General features: G+C 33.5%; 1 protein-coding gene across 1 annotated transcript; it reads left to right on the top strand.

Moving 5' to 3' along the window:
• The first annotated feature begins 15,969 nt into the window (after nt 1–15,969).
• Nucleotides 15,970–20,243, top strand: LOC142553713 (uncharacterized). Its single transcript, XM_075664160.1, has 3 exons — nt 15,970–16,161; nt 18,727–19,035; nt 19,998–20,243. The coding sequence occupies exons 1-3, from the start codon at nt 16,058–16,060 to the stop codon at nt 20,065–20,067; spliced, it is 483 nt and encodes a 160-aa protein (XP_075520275.1). The 5' UTR covers nt 15,970–16,057; the 3' UTR covers nt 20,068–20,243.
• The last annotated feature ends 250 nt before the right edge of the window (nt 20,244–20,493 follow it).

Genomic DNA, 20,493 nt, shown 5'->3' with positions numbered 1-20,493 from the left:
GATCTAACAGTTCAACATCCAAATCCAAATCCATTTAGATCAAGCCTCCAGTAGAATGTACATTATCCACTCGAATTGTTCATCGATAATTCGACCGTTTATCATAGAATAGAAAACAAATGATAGAATTCATGCATATTGTCTTTGTATCCTAACTTGAACCTAAGAAAATAGATGAAGCATTAGGAGATTGAAAAATTGTATAGATGCAATGCAAGAACTTAATCAATTCAAGAGAAGTAAGGTTTGGCATCTAGTTCCCCAATCGGTTAATGAAAATATTATTGGAACTAGATGGGTATTTAGGAATAAAATAGATGAGAATGAATCAATATTAAGAAATAAAGTAAGATTAGTTACACAAAGATATAGACTTTGATGAATCATTTGCTCATGTGACTAGATTTGAAGATATCAGGATATTTCTTGCATATGCTACTTTAAGAACTTTAAGGTCTATCAGATAGATCTTAATTTAGTATTTCTTAATGGTTTATTAAATGAATAAGTGTGTGTTGAACATCCTCATGGTTTTGTTATTCATATTTATCCTAGTTATGTTTATAAACTTGATAATGTTTTGTATGGTTTAAAACAAGTTCATCGTGCATGATATGATACACTATCTAAATTAATGTTTGACCATGACTTTGTAATGGGAACAATAGATAAAAACCTACTCAAATTTATTAACGGTGATCATATTCTACTTGTTTAAATCTATGTTGATGACATAATATTTAGTTCAACTAATCAAAATCTTTGTGAGAGATTATCCAAGGTAATGCTGGGAAAATTCAAAATGAATATGATGGATCACATTTTTTCTCGAGTTGCAAGTTAAACAACTAGAAAATGACATCTTCATTAGCCAAACCAAGAACACCGAAGACTTAGTCAAAAAGTTTTGCATAGAGAACTGTGCAGCTGCCATTACCCCAATAAGCTCATCAATCAAGCCAGATAAAGACGAAAGGGGAATATCAGTGGACATCATAGTTTAATCAGATCACTTCTCTATCTGACCGTCGGCCAGGTAGATATCATGTTTGTTATTTTCTTGTTTGTTCGCTTTCAAGCTAATTCTAAGCAATCTCACTATACTGCAGCTAAACACATATTTAAATATCTTTAAAGAACTTCATGTGTTGGTATTTGGTATCCCAAATACTCAAGTTTTAATCTTATCGGATATTCAGATGCAGATTATGTAAGTTGCAAGATCAACCGAAAAAGAAGCGGTGGATCATGCCTGTTCTTAGGAGATAGACTGATATCCTGGTTCAGGAAGAAGCAAAAAATTATTTTCACATCAACGGATGAAGATGAGTATCTAACCACTGGGAATTTTTGTGCAAAACTACTATAGATTCAGAAACAATTAAGAAATTATGAAATTCAAACTGACGAGTTCCCAATATTCTGTGATAAGACAAGCGTCATAGCAATACCCTACAATCATATCTTACATTCTGGGACGAAGAATATTGATACTAGACATTATTTCATCTGATATAATGTAATGAACAAGGACATCCAACTGGATTATATTTCAACATATCAACAAACAGTCAACATATTCACCAAGCCATTACCAGACAATAAGTTTTCTTAATTTCGCAATATTCTTGGTTTAATTTATTTGAACTAATATATATATTTAGGGAGAACAAAAGTCGAGATGATAAAATAAATAATCAAACTAGTATACAACTCTGACCGCTTTGGTTAAAAGCTGTGAAAACTTGATTTTATCATATGCTTTGATCATTTCTTCCTAAGGTATTTTAATCATTAATGAACGGTCCAAATTTAATTATTTTTGTCTTTTCAAGTTTTGAATTAGTCTTGATTTTGTATTTATTGTCCTAAAAGTTATTATTATTTTTTAAAATTAATTCATTTTTACTCGAATATATGAACCGGTCACTTTTTGACATTTCAAATTTTAATTTTCAACCAATGTCCTATAGACACATGGATTGTCATGTCTATTACATCGGATTGTGTATATGCATCTTCTTCACCTAATTTATCTCTTTGTGATTACTTCTAATCTTCAAAATCCTTATGTTTTATTGAATTTTTGCTTTCTTGCACTCTAACCATTCTGCACATCAAGTCAAGTCGTTCACTCCAACCAACTTACAAAGATTACTTCCTACTCTACAAACATTCTTGCCATCATCTTTGTCTCGGTGTTGGGACATGAAAGATGAATCCATGTTGAAGATGTTTTACGTGATCGAAGCATATGGACTACACAAACTTCTAGGATGTAGTTTCCATGTTTTTGAAACATCGCTAAATGAGCTCTTTGAAACAACCAAAATGAAGAATGGGTCAGTCTTTTGAATGGTCCAGGGTTCAAACATATCGATAACACAGAAGCTATTTGCCGAAAATTTCGACCTTTATGACAGTTAGACTCAGTATTTTTTTGCTATCCCTAATGGTAATTTTGCTCATTGGAGGACCAAGTTCATTGTTTATGGATTTTATCTTGTCGCGCCTACTGCCTAGAAAAAGGATTTGAAGCTGGAGTATAGGCTTCTAGCATACATTGTTAGCAAGCCACTGTTGGATAAGGTAGGCTCGTTTGATAAGATCGCCACTGAGAAATTTCTGGCCATGGAAACCATCACCTCAGATATCAATGTAAATTTGTTAAGACATATTCTTCAACATCTTCATGGCTATGGTGAAGAAAGAAGCACAATCTCAAGGGTTTGCCATCCCATTGGGCTATCTCTTGGTACTCTTGAAAATCAAGATGGTGGATGTCTTCAAACTCAACAAAGTCAAGTTACTTGATTGGACCACAGCGACAACATATGTTAAGAAGAATGTTCCAACTGGCGAAGAAATTCTTGCTGTTAATATTGAAAAGGGGGAAGAACATGAACAAAAAAAGAAGAAGAAGAAGCTAGTCAAGCAGTACAAGGCACGGGTCAAGAACACAAAAAAGAAGCTAGTTCTTTCATTCGATTATTAAGATGATCGGGAGAAGAAACCTCTTACTCAAATTTTCAATGTGAGTAAGAAGGTGAGGGAGCCTAAGGAAAACGATGTAAAGACAACGTAAAAGGATAAAAGGCCGAAGATGAAGAAAACAAAATTGATAAAACACGTCAATGAACCATTACGATCGGCTCCAATTGAAGTTATTCCATTATCTGTTATGTCCAAATGTATCACCATCACAGAATGTGACATCACTTCAATGAAATCCAGTCTATCTTTGATTGATCACAAGGCCAAGAGAAAGGTTATACTGGTGGAAGACAAGATCTCAAACATTCAGGCCGCAATCAATCTCGGTATGGAGTGAGTAAACCAAAGTTCTCAAGAGAAAATGACTGATTTTTACAGCTGTCCATCTGGAATTTTTAAGAAAATAAAAAATAGTGAAAGAAGTTGCTGCAATCAAGCAGAAAATGTTCTCAAATAGCGAAACTTCATAGAATTCGAACTAAAAAAATATCCTACGATAATCAATTTAATAGAAAAAAGATAATTTTGTTGTTCATAGTCCCGACGCCAAGGATGATGCAGTGGTGATCAACCAGCTGAAAATGGACGATTTTTCTGTGTCTCCGAGAGTTATAGTGATGCGAAAAGAGTATGAACTTCCAGCTGCTTAGGAAGCAACAGTTGAAGCAGTTTTTGATCTTGGAGAAACTCAGATCATGAACCAGGCCGAAGATATTCAAGATGCAGCTCCTAAAGATCAAATTGTTGATGAATTTTTCGTGCTTAACAAAGAAGTAAACCCTTTCATTCAAACAGTCTTATAGGTTAAGATACCCACCACAGTGGAAGAAATCCCTAACAATCCAACCATTGATATATTTGTCCTTAAGACTGGTGGTCAAGAGACCGATATGAACCATCTAATGAACAAGCTCTTCCATCCTCCCCGCAAGGACACATGCCATCAGAATCACTCCCAGAGATTCATCTAATCTATGTGAAAGAAACAGTAAAATATTTATCTCAATTTGATTTTGATCAAAGAGAGATGGACCCTTCCTCTCCCATGTTAATTTGAAGATTTCACCGTCGATAAAAATAAGAAATTATGCGGACAAAGATATGAATTTGGAATCAATGCCAACCACTCCTGCAGTAACAAATATATTGAAAATAAAATGATCTCTCCTGAGAACATGAATGGTAAGGAGTTGGTCATTCGAATTGAAGAGATAGAGCAAGTCATTTGGGAATTTGAACATTTGGAATAAATGGCTGATCCACAGCCAGAAAACGTCTCAATTTCAACTGTCAATGCCATTATCTCAAGTCCAACATGTGGTATTGTGGCACAACAATTCGGTCCCTAATCCCCTCTCCGAACAATTTTTTATCCGAAAAAAAATCTCTCCCACAAGGACTCCATCTGATCATCTCGTGTCTCAATTGATCATCATCTCTCAATCAATGAATGACATAGAGGTCAAAAAACTATGCTCATCGGGTAATGTTCGACAATTTCAAGGCTCAAGTGATCAAGATCTTAGGTAACATTGAAATTTTGTTCAGAATATCAAAGTCCGAACAAACCCAGTTAAAGATTCGACCCATCACCACGAACCCAAAACTCTCAGCACAGATTTCTCGAAGTCAAATTCATATGGACACAGAGTTGAAATCCCAAGTTGTTCAGGTCAAACATCATATGGATGAGTTGTTCGATACTTTTGGCCGCCAGTTGCAAGAAATTCTTGAATATATGCAATGTGGTGATGCCAACAAAGGGGAAGTGATTGATTAAAAAGTTAAAAGAGCTAAAACAATGACCGGAAAGGGCTATGCATACAGAGTTTAAGAGAGCCGATAAAAGAAAAAAAAAAGATGGAGATAGAAGAAATAGAGGAGGTGACGGCGGTGGAAGTTCAAGCCATAGAAGATATGTTTTGTATTTCTTTGTAGGTGTATTATGATATAAGCACCTGAAAAAATGAATTTCATTCACTCAATGAAATTCGTTCTCATTCAATCATCGCTTATATTGTCTAAATGTAACTTTTTGTATAGACTTGCAACTTGGTTTTCTTATCACCGAAAAAAGAAAAATTATTAAAATATTTCTATTACCCTAAGTTTTAGTTATTGACAAAATAATATCATCGAGTTGTTTCAGGAAATCAATCGTTATTTTCATGTATTTAAGCTTTTCGACCGCTGATGAAAAGTCTAACAGCTTAAACGTCCTATTCTTTTCAAGTTGCAGATAATATGATTTCTGACCGGACCCATATTAAATAAAAAAACATTACCATCCAATTTTCGGTTAGATATGAGCAAACCAAAGTAGATACTCTACTTCCAACCACTCTGAAATTACCAGCCATAGCATGGAAGAACAATGTTCCACAAAGTCTCGATGTGACAAAATGTTTCTCAAAGTGACTTAAGTCAAGTAACTTCTCGGAAGTTATTCGAGCTAAATCCAAAAAAAGCATAGGGACATTTAATGAAATTTATTATAGTGTACGATGGTGATAGCGACAAGGACATTCTGTCAAGAACAAGTGCATATGATCGTTGAAAAATATTATTCGACCTTTGGAGCTTTTCAACTATACAAACGCAAATTCAGATCATAAAAAAATCCAACTCTCGCACATCTCTTAGTCTGCATTATCACCAGATTATTGAGCACTCTTTAGCAATCTTACTTCAAGTTGCTCACTTAACATATGTCTATCAGAAAATATCAAATCATCCAAGGATCTTTTTGTACTACTCCACCAACCTACAAGCAACCGTTGAATATTTTGTGTTGTCTTCTGGTGAACCGAGATTTCTTCAACTCCAGACCTTATAACATGGTCACTAAGAATTTCAACTTAAGTAGTGATAAGTCCTAGTTGAAGTATGTTGTTACAAGTTGTTGTAAAGTCAAAATCTTTTAATAGAGACCTTTCTTTTTGGATGAAGCGGTGTTATTAATATTCGAACATTCATAAATATTTGTCTCATTTACTTTAAACACTTTATTTTCTTGCTTCTATTGTTTCCATACATTGCTTATTAATTGTTGTCTTATTTGGATACATACTTTATCACTAGTCAAATCAGACCGTTTACGTACTTTTTTACTTTTAGTGGTCAGTGAAACTAGTCGTTTGAGAATCCTAGTTCTAACAGGTTAAAAACTGTTTGAACATCTCACTTTCAAGAAAAACATTTTAAAGAGTTTATCCACCACTCTAAACTCTAATTTGATTTAACAGTATTAAGATGAATATAATATAAAACACATTAAAAAGCACTAAAACTTTTAATATTCGGCCCCTATTTAAAATTTATGGCAATTAAACATATGCAAATACTATCGCTTTTATTTTTCATTATCATCACAAATTGTTTATCTCTATCTATCTATACATACTATTAATTAAACTTGAGCTATATATAAACAATTTTGCCGGTCAATATGACACCAAACTAAATATACTTTTATAGTCATCCCACTTTTTAATAAACTAATGCAATATTAACAGCATATATAAGAAACACTAACATCCCTAAAGTAGGGAAAGATTCCTCTAATCTAGCTCGAGAACCATCGTATAAGTTTCTGAAAGTTCCGTTTCCACAGTGTAAATGTGATGAGGGTGAGTGTTGTGTGTATCAGAATGTAGGTGTTGTGCGTAGGTGTTGTAACACCCACGACAACATGCAGCGGAAATTATAGTTTAACACATTAACACGCAACTGGAATGATAACAATACGAGAGACGAGATATAAATTATGCACAAGTATAAAATACTTGCGCGGTGCCTCAGGGAAAAATAATTCACTAGAAAAACTTGTAAGTTTAAAAAAAAACCAATACTAGTGAAAGAATAAAACAACTCCCTAATTAAGGCGAGAAAAAAACAATTACACCCTAAACCTCTAACAAACCGTATAACCACTATACAGAGGATGCATCAACTGAGAAGTGAAAAGTCTTCAAAAATCAACACACTAATCTAAACAGTGATTAGGCGTTGTCTTCAGATGTTATCAGCACTTCACAGCAACACTTTAACAATGGCACGAGATTGCTTCGATCTCGAAAACTCTTTGTATGAATTCGTCTCTCCAGGATGTTTATGCTCTCGGTCTCTCCCTTTTTCTTCTCATTTGAGTCCTATTAAAACATAGAAAAAAACATTTCATTAGGAAAACAAATTCTTTTTAAAACAAGGATATCATATCTTAAAGATATTATGATATCATATCTTAAAGATAGTCTCATATCAAATATTAAATCTACACGAGATCATATCATCAATTTCTCATGTCTAGAAAGACAAAACATTAAAGATATTAAAAGAAAAATATATCAATGAATAAAATTCCTTTCAGTTTCAAAAATCACTTTTTAAAAACCAAAAATTACATCTCGTGTGCTTGATCATTAGGGGTGAGCAAGATTTCGGTTAAACCGAATTAATCGACCGAACCGAGCCAATTCGAAAATTCGGTTTGGTTATTTCGGAAATTCGATTTCCAAATTTAAAAAATTCGGTTATATCGGTTAATTCGATTCGGTTACGGTTTTCAAAATTTTGAAATCGGTTAACCGAATTAACCGATATAATAAATATTATTATTTATCAATTTTATATATATTTTAATTTTAATTTTAAAATCAATAAAATATGTATTGATTGTGTTCAAACAAAATTTATACATTTGTGAAGTGTGTGATTTTATGTTTTTATGCATTTTTATAGACTGTAGTGTTTAAGAAAAAGTACATATATAATTAAAGTTAAATCACAATTTTTTTTAAAACTAATCGGTTAATTTGGTCACCATTCGGCTCGGTTTTTCATCGGTTATGACATAATTCGGTCGGTTCGTGTCACGCCCCGAGACTCGGGATTGACACCGGCGTTGTTTAACAATCACATAATCGAAACAACAAGCCTTTGTAGCACAGTGTAAACCGAAACCAGTTTATATATTATAATCTCAACGAAATAACAGTTGTCTTACAATACCGAATTTAAAAAAAACGACAGAGTTAATGCGGAAACGTAAACTGAATAATAATAACATAAACTTAATCTAAATCTTGAAGTCTCGCAATTCACCAACCCCAAAACTGGTTCGATTCCTCCTCCTCGATTTCCTCCTCGGATTTCTCTGGGGCAGGTTGAAAGGGGGGTGAGTATTTTGGGAAATACTCAGCAAGTGGGGGATATCGATCACAACATAAAAATTTTATAACATTTTCGAAAACAACATACACATACAACATGCTTTTCATAATCGTAACATCGTACTCATATCATAACAACACTACGATTTTTCACCTTTAACGGTTTACTGACGTCAGTCCCTAAGTTTTAATCCTCTAAGGGGACGAGGCCATAAAACGGTTCTATCACACTGTGAAGGGTCATATGTTGGAATTCCACCTATTTTCAGGGAATCCTCATAGTGTCAACACGCAAACGTACCAAAATTTTGTAAAAACTTATAGACGGGAGACGGAGCTCGACCGAATCTTGAAACCAAAAAAACCGAAAATTTCATATGCATAAAACCGAAACTTTAAGTTTAAAAACAATCCCACTTACAGTATTTTTAATGGCTAAAAAAACGTGGAGTGCACGATGCTAGACTTGGATCTCTTCTTGTTCTTCGATCGGGCAGCACTTCGGCTTGAATTCTTGGATGACTTTGGGACGATTTTCGGGCAGAGTTTGGCTAGGTGAGCTGCTGGAAATTCTCGAAATTTCAGCAAGGACTTTTGAGATTTTGGTGTGTTGTGGAGAGGGGGGTGATGGCCTATTTATAGGGGAGGGGGATGGAGCTAATTATGGCACAAAAATCATGCTCAAGATTGGCATAAATCTTACAATATTTGACTTCAATTTCCTTGCCATTGTTGTTGATTTATCTTCCAATTTCGTGGGATTTAAATCCTTGATTTCCACCCTAATATTTTCGAAAATATGGTGGCTAGGGTAAGGATTTTTCTTTGTGCACAAGTTGATGATTATTTCCAATTTACCTTGTATGCTTCCTTGTATCCATGTCTCACAATATCTTAGGCATAGAATTTCGAAAATTGCTTGCCTTAATCTTTTAGATCTTGTAGGATATCTCAATCTTGCCAATCTTCTTCCCCAAATTCGAAATTAAGCTTGTACAAGTGCATGTAATAATATCTTGACATTAAGGATTTTCCATAAAAATATTCCTCAATATACATACCTTATTTTAATACAATAATCAACAAAATCCTATACTCTTAAATTTGCTTACGATTGTTTAAATCATATGGTGAAAAAAATCGGTTCTCACAGTTCGGTTATGACTAAATATTTCAGTTCGATTCGGTTATGGTTAATTCGGTTCGGTCGATAACCGAACCGATCGAATGCTCAGCCCTATTAATTATTAATCAATATCAAGACGTAGAATAGGAAACCAACCAAATTGGTTGGATAGTGTGACCCTCACCGTATTACAATTTAGTCTCTTATCAAATTGTTGTATGATCTTTAATCAATTTTTGTAATTATAATATTAATTTTATTTTAATAATATAAAATTTGTTGAAAAATATATTTAAAATGTGTGTATTGAATATTTGAATGTTGAAAATAAGAGTTGTAAATATTGAAAATTAGTGTGTGATGATGTAGGTAATGATGTATTTTATTTTTGGATTATTTGTAAAGATTTCCTATAAATAGATCTCTCATTTGTGAAGAAAATCACAATTGAGTAGAGAGAAAAATATTATAAAGTGTGTAGTTTAGTAAATTTTGAGAGTTTGAGATTTTTACTTTTTACCACAAATTTTTACTTTTTCACAACACGTTATCAGCACGAAGCTCTAAAAGTCCTCCATCCTTTTCCAAGCTCCAAACAGAAGAAAAAGGTAACAAAAGTAATAATATTTATTTTACTGTTATTTATTTATTGTGTATATATTTAATATATAATATAATGTTATTATTAATAATAAAAATAAATTTTTCAAAAACTTCTTATAAATCCTGGGAGGATGTTAAGACGACATCCCACACTCCTGGTAAGGGATACGACAAGTATAAAAGCCTATAAGATTTTTAAATAAAATATCTTATGACACATCATTATAATAATATGATATGATATACATAATTATTTAAATATGTCTAATATTATATACACCATATTATTACCATAAAATTATACAAATACATACCTTTATTTTTTTATACACCAACGGTCATAAACGGTAATAAAACGGCTAGTTTTTGCCCTATAATGATCTCATAAACACATTCAATCACTCCAACTTTCTCTTCTTCTCTAAAAATTATTCTTCACTAAATTTTCGAAGAAAAAAGAAGATGACTTTCTCAAGGTTATTTTTAATTATTTTGGTTATCATACTCACGAGTCTTTTATTTATCGGAGAATATCCTCCTCGTGTGTTTTCTTTATTTTTACAAATGCTTGTACTTGTTGTTTATCCATTACTTTGTATTGCAATATTCATTAACTAATAAAATGCATCGTAATTTTTTTTAGTACCACCATGTCAAATTTGACAAAGCTCGAATTTGTTGCGCTCGACATCACGGGAAAAAATTATATGCCAAGGACTCTCGATATAGAAATGCTTCTTGAGTCATTGGGTTTAAGTGAGACAATAAAAGAAAATGGCATATCGACATCACAAGAAAAGGCAAAAGCCATTATATTTTTGCGTCGACATCTCGACGAGGGATTGAAATGTGAATATTTAATTGAAAAAGATCCCATGGCTTTGTGGAAATGATTGAAAGAAAGATTTGAACATATAAGGGAAGTTATACTTTCGACCGCCCGTGATGAATGAAATATGTTAAGATTTCAAGATTTTAAGAAAGTCAGCGATTATAATTCAGCGATGTATCGAATAATCTCGCAGCTAAAATTTTGTGGACATGAGGTCACAGAATCGGAAATGCTTGAAAAAACATTTTCCACGTTTCATGCATCAAATATTACTCTACAGCAACAATATAGAGTACGTGGATTTGCGAGATATTCTGAACTCATCGCCTGTCTTCTTGTGGCGGAAAAAAACAACGAGCTATTAATGAGAAATCATCAGTCCCGACCCACTGGATCAACAGCATTTCCAGAAGTAAATGCTGTAAGTAAAAATGAATTTAAACCTGGAAACCAAAATCAAATTCAAAGACAAGGTTTTGGTCGAGGTCGAGGTCGAGGTCGTGGACGTGGACGTGGACGTGGAATTGGCCGTGATCGTGGTCGAGGCCGTGGTTTTGAAAACAATAGAGATAGTTATTTTTATAATTCCTCTCAAAAGAGCGTCTCAAACCTATCCACAAAAAAGACATCATGAGAATACAAGTGTTAATGAGAATCACTCGAAAAGATATGAAAGTTCTTGTTTCAGATGTGGTACTCCAGGACATTGGTCCAAAATTTGTCGAGCCCCTGAACACCTTTGTAAACTTTATAAAGAATCATTAAAGGGGAAAGAAAAGGAGATCAACTTCACTGAACGCAGTGACCATTTGAGTGATTCAACTCATTTTGATGCTGGTGATTTTATGAATGATTTCTCTGGAAATGATCAATATGTTGGTGGGATAGAAATGAACAATATTGATGCTGCAGATTTTCTCAATGATTTCTCTGAAAATGAACAATATAGTGGTAGAATATAAATGTACAATAATTTATTTTTCATGTATCCATATAATGTTTTATTGTATAATTATGATATGTGTATATTGCCAGTAATTTTATTTCATTGCATATTTTTTTGAAGTTCAAAAAATGGAAAATGCTATGAGCAAAGCTGAAGTTTGCATACCCGATAGTGGTACAACGCACACTATCCTCCGAGATAAAAGATATTTCTTGGAAATAAAACCAACAAAAACAACGGTGAATACAATATCAGGTCCTGTAGACTTGATTAAAGGATGTGGTAAAGCACAATTTTTGTTACCTAATGATACAAAATATTTGATCAATGATGCTTTATATTCACCACAATAGAAAAGAAATTTGTTGAGTTTTAATGATATATATTCCCATGGGTATGATACTCAAACAATGAATGAAGGGAATAAGAAATATATGTGTCTTATCACATATAAATCAGGAAAGAAATATGTGATTGAAAAACTACCAATGCTCCCTACTGGATTGCATTATACACATATAAGTCCGCTTGAATCAAACATGGTAGTTGATAATTCTTCAATATTAACCAATTGGCATGATCGATTGGGACATCCTGGTTCAACAATGATGCGAAGAATTATAGAAAATACACATGGTCATCCGCTGAAAGACCAGAAGATCTTTCAGAATAATAAGTTTCAATGTAAAGCATGTTCTCTTGGAAAACTTATTATAAGACCATCACCAGCCAAAATCCAAACTGAATCACCAATGTTTCTTGAACGTATTCAGGGTGATATTTGTGGACCAATCCATCCACCATGTGGACCATTCAGATACTTTATGGTATTGATTGATGCCTCCAGCAGATGGTCACATGTATGTTTATTGTCAACTCGAAATGTTGCATTTGCAAGATTACTTGCTCAAATAATAAAATTGAGGAATCAATTTCCGATTATACAATCAAGAAAATTAGACTTGATAATGCTGGTGAATTTACTTCCCAAACATTCAATGATTATTGTATGTCTATGAGAATCATTGTTGAGCATCCTGTTGCTCATGTACATACACAGAATGGATTGGCTGAATCATTGATTAAACGTCTGCAAATGATTGCTAGACCAATGATTATGAAAACAAAGCTCCCTATTTCTATATGGGGACATGCAATTTTACACGCTGCTTCATTAATTCGCATCAGACCAAGTGCATATCATAAATACTCCCCATTGCAGCTTGCATTTGGTAAAGAACCAGACATTTCTCATCTGAGAATTTTTGGATGTATGTTGTATGTGCCTATTGCACCACCGCAACGAAAGAAAATGGGACCTCAAAGAAAGGTTGGAATTTATATCGGTTATGATAGTCCATCAATCATTCGATATCTTGAACCTCAGACAGGCGACGTGTTCACATCACGTTTTGCTGATTGTCATTTTAATGAGAAAATCTTCCCAATGTTAGGGGGAGAACAGAAACATACCGAAAAGGAAATTACATGGCATGTATCATCATTGTTACATCTGGATCCAAGAACAAAACAATGTGAAAAAGATGTACAACAAATTGTACACTTGCAAAGAATAGCCAATCAAATACCAGATGCATTTGCTGACACAAAAGGGGTAACTAAATCATATATACATGCTGCAAATGCCCCTGCTCGAATTAAAATTCCAAAGAAACAAATTGAAGATACTCATGATGTCATTAAACGCCTGAAGCGTGGAAGGCCAGTCGGTTCCAAGGATAAAAATCATCGAAAAAGAAAATTTATAGAGAAACACGATGATCACAAAATAAAGAATGATGTTCCTGAAGAAACACATGATGATCACAAAATAGAGAATGGTGTTCCTGAAGAAACACATGATGATGAAAATATTCTGTCAGAACCACAAACTGACGAGAATCATGAAATCTCTATCAATTACATTAATACTGGAAAAATATGGAATCGAAAAGATATAGAAGAAATTGATGATATATTTTCTTATAATGTGGCAATCGACATCATAAATGATAATGAAGATCATGAACCAAAATCTTTTGGTGAATGTAAAAATCGGCAGGATTGGATAAAATGGAAAAAAGCCATCCAGGTTGAATTTGATTCGCTAAATAAACATAATGTTTTTGGACCTATAGTCCTTACACCTGAAGGTGTAAAACCTGTTGGATACAAATGGGTTTTTATTCGAAAGCGAAATGAGAAAAATGAAATAGTGAGATATAAAGCTCGACTTGTTGCACAAGGTTTTTCTCAAAGGCCTGGAATTGATTATGAAGAAACGTATTCTCCCGTGATGGATGCAATTACATTTCGGTATTTGATTAGCTTGGCGGTATCTGAAAATTTAGAAATGCGTCTTATGGATGTTGTTACAGCTTACTTATATGGATCACTTGATAGTAATATATATATGAAAATCCATGAAGGATTTAAGATGCCTGAAACACAAAGTTCAAAACCCAGAGAATGTTATTCTGTGAAATTACAAAGATCATTATATGGGTTAAAGCAATCTGGTCGAATGTGGTATAATCGACTAAGTGATCACTTGATGAAAAAGAGATATGTAAATAATTCAATATGCCCTTGTGTTTTCATTAAGAAAACAACATCCGGATGCGTAATTATTGCTGTATATGTTGATGATTTAAACATCATTGGAACGAATAAGGAAATTCAAGAAGTTGTGTCATACTTGAAGGAAGAATTTGAAATGAAGGATCTTGGAAAAACCAAGTATTGTCTGGGTTTACAAATTGAACAAAAAGAATGTGGAATGTTTGTTCATCAGACAAATTATACAGAAAAGATCCTTAAACGTTTTAATATGGATAAATCAAATCCTTTAAGTACTCCAATGGTTGTTAGATCATTAAACATAGAAAAAGATCCATTCCGACCATGTGAAGAAGATGAAGATATTCTTGGTCCAGAAGTATCATATCTAAGTGCTATCGGTGCCCTTATATATCTTACAAATTGTACAAGGCCCGATATATCTTTTGCCGTAAATTTGTTGGCAAGATTTAGCACATATCCAACAAAGAGACACTGGAACGGAATTAAACATATATTCCGTTATCTACGAGGAACGACAGACTTGGGACTTTTGTATTCAAAAGATGCTAATCCAAGTATAATTAGTTATGCCGATGCTGGATACTTATCTGATCCATACAAGGCACTGTTCCCAAACTGGATATATTTTTACTCGTGGAGGCACTGCAATTTCTTGGCGTTCACAGAAACAAACGCTCGTAACAACTTCATCAAATCATGCCGAGATTATTGCACTACATGAAGCAAGTCGTGAATGTGTGTGGTTAAAATCAATGACCCAACATATCCAAATCTCATGCGGATTATCATTCGACGAGAAGCCTGTGATACTATATGAAGATAATGCTGCATGTGTTGCTCAAATGAAAGAAGGATACATAAAAAGCGACAGAACTAAACATATTCCTCCTAAGTTCTTCGCATTCACCAAGGAGCTTGAGAAGAATAAATGTATTGATGTTCGTCACATTCAATCAAGTGAAAATTCATCAGATCTCTTCACAAAGGCGCTTCCTACGTCAATATTCAGAAAGCATATATATAATATTGGGATGCGCAATCTACGAAATTTGTGAAAAATTGTTCGTGTCAACATGAGGGGGAGTTTACGTGACTGCACTCTTTTTCCCTTGCTATGGTTTTTATCCCACTGTGTTTTTCTTAGTAAGGTTTTTAACGAGACATTATAAAAACACGTAATGAAGATAATCATTATGATCATCATCACAAGGGGGAGTGTTGAAAAATATATTTAAAATGTGTGTATTGAATATTTGAATGTTGAAAATAAGAGTTGTAAATATTGAAAATTAGTGTGTGATGATGTAGGTAATGATGTATTTTATTTTTGGATTATTTGTAAAGATTTCCTATAAATAGATCTCTCATTTGTGAAGAAAATCACAATTGAGTAGAGAGAAAAATATTATAAAGTGTGTAATTTGGTAAATTTTGAGAGTTTGAGATTTTTACTTTTTACCACAAATTTTTACTTTTTCACAACGAAATTGTTTTTTTTTTAAAAGTTAATTAAGCTGCAAAATAATTTTCAAACAAAACAAAACAAAATAAATGTACGAGTTTGCATCGATACTATTATAAATACTGATATGGTGTCACCAATTATATCAACCTTTATATCGTTAATGAAATAATACTCATATATTGAATATACAAATATATTTATTATTTAGTTAGTGATCATAGAAGCTTAAAAAAAAAAACAAAAACAAAAACAAATCAACCAAACCGCACATAAATCAGAGGAAATTATTATTATTCTGTAAAGCTCGCTCGAGAAATAAAGTGAAAAATTCGGAGACATGTCTCTGGTGGATTATGCTTCGTCTTCAGAGGAAGAAGAAACAGAGAAGCTTCAACAACGACAGCCTATGAACGACGCTTCGTCTCGTCAAGAACTCAACAGGTAGTTCCCAAAGATTCCCTTTTCCTTTTTTTTTAAAATTTTTTATAAACCCTTATCTTGGTCCTGTGAATCTTTGCTTCAAGAATCGAGATTGCAATTCGTCTTATTGTTTGAGATTATCTTATGCGTAAAGGCCCCGGTAAGTATGCCAGCTTAGGCTATGTTGATTTCTTGACACAGGCTGGACCAATGTTGATGTGCATGACTAATTAACTTTGCTTGCCATGTTGCTATTTTTTAAGATTGGAATTCGATTCGTTAGGTAATAATGATTTGGATAATTTTTTGTTCAAATTCCTCGGATCCTCAATTTTTTTGAGCTCTATGTATTTGAGACGAGCAATTGAAAATAAATAGCGTTTTTATGGTTGATCAACATCAAGTGACAGTTAAAAAAGATGAGTGCGCAATGAAGCTGATTTATAAAATTGTCACTTTTCATTACTGGGTTTTTCATATTGAGGTAAAATGTATATTTGGTAATGGACATTTGGAGTCCCTGAAGTCTCCCCTCTTTTAATGTATGGAGTAGAATTACATATGTGCAAGTAACCTCTTTCAGAAAGTTTATACTTAGGTTCTTGATACTGCATCATACGCATATTTTTGCATGTGTTTGTGTTTGAAATTACTGTCAATTATTCTCTCTGGATCTTGAATGTAATGATGGAATAAGAAAAGAGAAAAAGATGAAGGGAAGGGGTGAGGAAGTTATTTGCATCATATTGTCAATTCAATTAAATAAAGAATTAGGGAAACGGCATTGGACTTATGTTGTATCCATGGCTCATGCGTAAGTTTTTATCTTTTGTTCTATGGCTCCTTGATATCTCAGTTAATAATTGGCTTAAAAGCATTGATCTTCCAAGGTTCACACTTCTTTGAGCATTGAGATAGTTTCAGTTTTTCACGATCATGTCTCTTAAGTTTGTGTCAAACACATTTTAGTTTTTAAAACATAAATGTGTAAATTGGCTGCTTATACTTCTTGTGGGTTTTTACTTTTTAACAAATCACATTTTTTACTTTTTGTCGTCACTCTGCGAATTTGTGGTTTGAATATGAAATTTAGAAAATTACTAAATTAGAGGAACTATTTCCTTGATATTTGATTGGAATGACTTGGCGACTACAATAAAGCAAATAAGTATTAGACTTTAACTTGAAAAACTTGTTTCCTTGTAACCTTTATTTTGTTGCATTGGCATCTAAATGAAGTTCAATGCATGGAAAGCTATACCCATTTATTGTGTAAAAGGGACTCGTCTTTTCCTTCGATTTCTATTTTTTCTGTGGCTGTTTCAATCTGAACTCGAGAAAGTAAAAGCTGTATTTTGTTTTGTGGAATGTGGATGATTTTGAACTCAAATTTTGGTGGCTCAACTTTTTACAAAAAAAAATACTCTATCTATTGTGATCCCATAACTATAGTGATTATTTTACTCCTTTCCTTTCTCTTTTTTTCCTCTAGTATCCTTAGGATTGAACAACACATCTTAAGCGCTTCTGATTATTTAGGAATTGGCCTTTTCTCTTTCTGTGAATCCATCAAATGCCAAAAATAATGTCATTGAGCATTGGAATTTTACATGTCTCCCTTGACTTGAGGATTGAATATATGATAGTTTAACACATTTTTATTCCATCTAAAATTGCTGCCACATTTTTATACTTTTAACACATTTTTATGCTGCCACATGGATGGATAAGGATTTTAAATGTGATAAATTTGTGGTTTGTCCGAAAGAGGACAATATCAAGTACCACATCAGTGAAATACTAGATGTGTTGATGTAAATAATGGAAATGGGAAGGATTTCCATCAAGCATTTAAGGTTATCATGGGCTAGGCTCTTCTCCCTGTAAACACTGGTAGGCACTTGACAGCTTGATTAATATGCTTAAGTCCATGTGGACAAGTGAGGAACGACCTCAGCCAATTGTTGTTTCCCCTCATAACCTGCTCGAATGGTACTGTTGAAAAAAGGAATTAAATATTATTCCTTTGGAAACAAAAAGAATGAATTGGCATTTTGTAAGCCCATGTGTTTCAGGTGGCAGCATTTTGTTGTGACAGAATTGTCCACACGTATCAAAAATTTTGTATGGATACATGATATATAGTCTTACAAAAAGCAATGACACATCAGTTAATTACATATTCCATTTATCTATTCTTAGTTTTCTTCTTTTAGCTTTTCTTTGTTGCTCTCCAAACAGGTACACATAGACTTCCCCTCTAAACAAGATGGATGTCCCAATGAATGTCCTTTGATTCTGTGCTAAGAATTTGGTAGACTTGTTGATGTGCCAAAATCTCATAGCCAGCTTGCCTTGAATATTTAAGTTGGATGGGTGGGGTGTAATTGTTGCCTCCATATAGTTTTCCCTTTATCACTGATTGCATGTCAAACACAATTTCTTCATTATCCGTGTCTATACTTCCTAGCTATTCTATAATAATAGCCCTCGATTTTTTGTGATGATATTAATTTTCAGCCCTATTCCAGTGTTTTACAAGAAACATTCTATTTTAAATTTAATATTGTTCTTTCCACAATGTAGGAAAGCGGCATCTTCACTTACTAAACAAATGAAAAATGTTTCTAATCAGTCAGAGTCTTCTGAGCTGAAACTTCCTGATGCATCTTTTCTCTTGAACTCTCCTTCTGTGCCTTCAAATGGTTTAGATGCTTCAGACCACTCATCCCGAGTTGCTGCTGCTATGGCTCGAAGTGCAGCACGAAAGAGGGAGTTGAATATGTTACCTGCCGATAATCCTCGTAGTAAATTTCCGAAAGGGTCCTTGCCTCACTCAAAGAATGTTCCAGATACATTAGGCGGTCGTCTTCTTCCACCTCAGCTTGTGGGAAGGTACGTTTACTGTACTTTTTTTTCAACAATACCAATACCGATTGTATCTGATACACGTTCGGTTCAGCTTAAGTGGTGACAATATAATCATCATCTGATGTAATTTTTCTGAATTCTTTCATTATTCTCGAAGTTTTGTAGTGGTGCTAAGATGGAATCTCATGTCAAGATGTTATGTACTTATTTTGCAACTTCTTTCGTTACTTAAAGGTAGAAATTATCAATAAATGTTTTCTGATTGGAGTTACTATTGTGGTGAAGAGTTTGACATTCGTTACTTCTTTTCACATGATTTTTATTGAAATTTTTTGACTGGAAGGTCTCTTTATTGAAATTTTTTGACTGGAAGGTCATTTTTGTCCCTGCTGTTTATTTGGTTGGAGGGCACAGCTTATGAGTTCAGTGCTAGATTGCATTTGTTGAGTAACAGTCTCTACTCTAAGAGGCACCTTTATTGGTTTTGGATCTCTTAGGCGTCAATTGATCCCGAAGTAAGATCCTTATTAATATATTATATGGGAAAGCTGGAAACTGTGCCCCAATGAAAATCCCAGGTAAGCTGGCTGGATATATACAAACATCAGCTGAAAAAAAAGATCGAATTTGCTAATGTTTTTTTTTTTTTGTACTTGAAAGTAGAAGAAACATAGTGAATGGAGAAACAGAAGATATAGGCAGGCCTTTATCCGTGACATATTGTTCCAATGGGTAAAACTCGAATGGTTGTTTCATGACGTAAATAGGAATCCTGTGTAGTGTCTCCATACTTAAATCCTGTAATGTAGCATTCTTTCTTCGCTGTATTTTCTCTACTTCAAAATTCAACAGTTTTATCCAACAAATGCCAGTGTACGTGAACATTTTTTTGTGTCCATACAGTTGGTAGTGTGTTCCTTACACATGATATGTTGCACTTCCACCGATGAACACATTTTTAACCATACATGAATGGAATTTTGTAGAAGTAACGTGGTGACTGAGGACATAAGCAAGCTCTTTGTGAGAAGAAGTACAGATTCGCCAGCCGAGTAGATGCCCCCAGCTTAGTGACAGGTTCCTCAAGCTTCATTTTCTTCTTGTAGGTTCGTGTCATTTCAGAAATTACATTCTTAGTGTACTGTTGTTGTATAGATCTCATCTTTGCATGGATGAAATACTCTGAATTTTATGATCAAATGATGGAAATTGCAGATGATATTATTGCACAATCGACTCTTTATTTTCAGGTTATTTAATTTTCTCTTCAATTCATTTTACTTGCCAGGGGAGCATTTATTTCTTTTGATATATATGCACTTGAAACTTGAATATAATACTAAACTTGATATAGTACATAATAAATAATATGTTCAAAAACGTAAATAATAATGAGATGTTCAAGAGTACTTCAACAAATTCTGGCAGATAATACACTTTAAATATATGTAGTATTAATTCAAATTTCATCATTTTCGTGGA

Source organism: Primulina tabacum, chromosome 8 (genome assembly GCF_025594145.1).
Source record: "Primulina tabacum isolate GXHZ01 chromosome 8, ASM2559414v2, whole genome shotgun sequence".
In the NCBI taxonomy this organism is placed as follows: Eukaryota; Viridiplantae; Streptophyta; class Magnoliopsida; order Lamiales; family Gesneriaceae; genus Primulina; species Primulina tabacum.
The sequence above is the reverse complement of the archived record's forward strand: the minus strand, read 5'-3'. Positions and strand labels throughout refer to the sequence as shown.

Excerpts from the sequence above, each read along its gene's own strand:
- LOC142553713 (XM_075664160.1), top strand. The coding sequence starts at position 16,058 with ATGTCTCTGGTGGATTATGCTTCGTCTTCAGAGGAAGAAGAAACAGAG. Across the intron at positions 16,162-18,726 it reads TCTCGTCAAGAACTCAACAG|GAAAGCGGCATCTTCACTTA; the intron begins GTAGTTCCCAAA and ends TCCACAATGTAG. Across the intron at positions 19,036-19,997 it reads CCACCTCAGCTTGTGGGAAG|AAGTAACGTGGTGACTGAGG; the intron begins GTACGTTTACTG and ends GGAATTTTGTAG.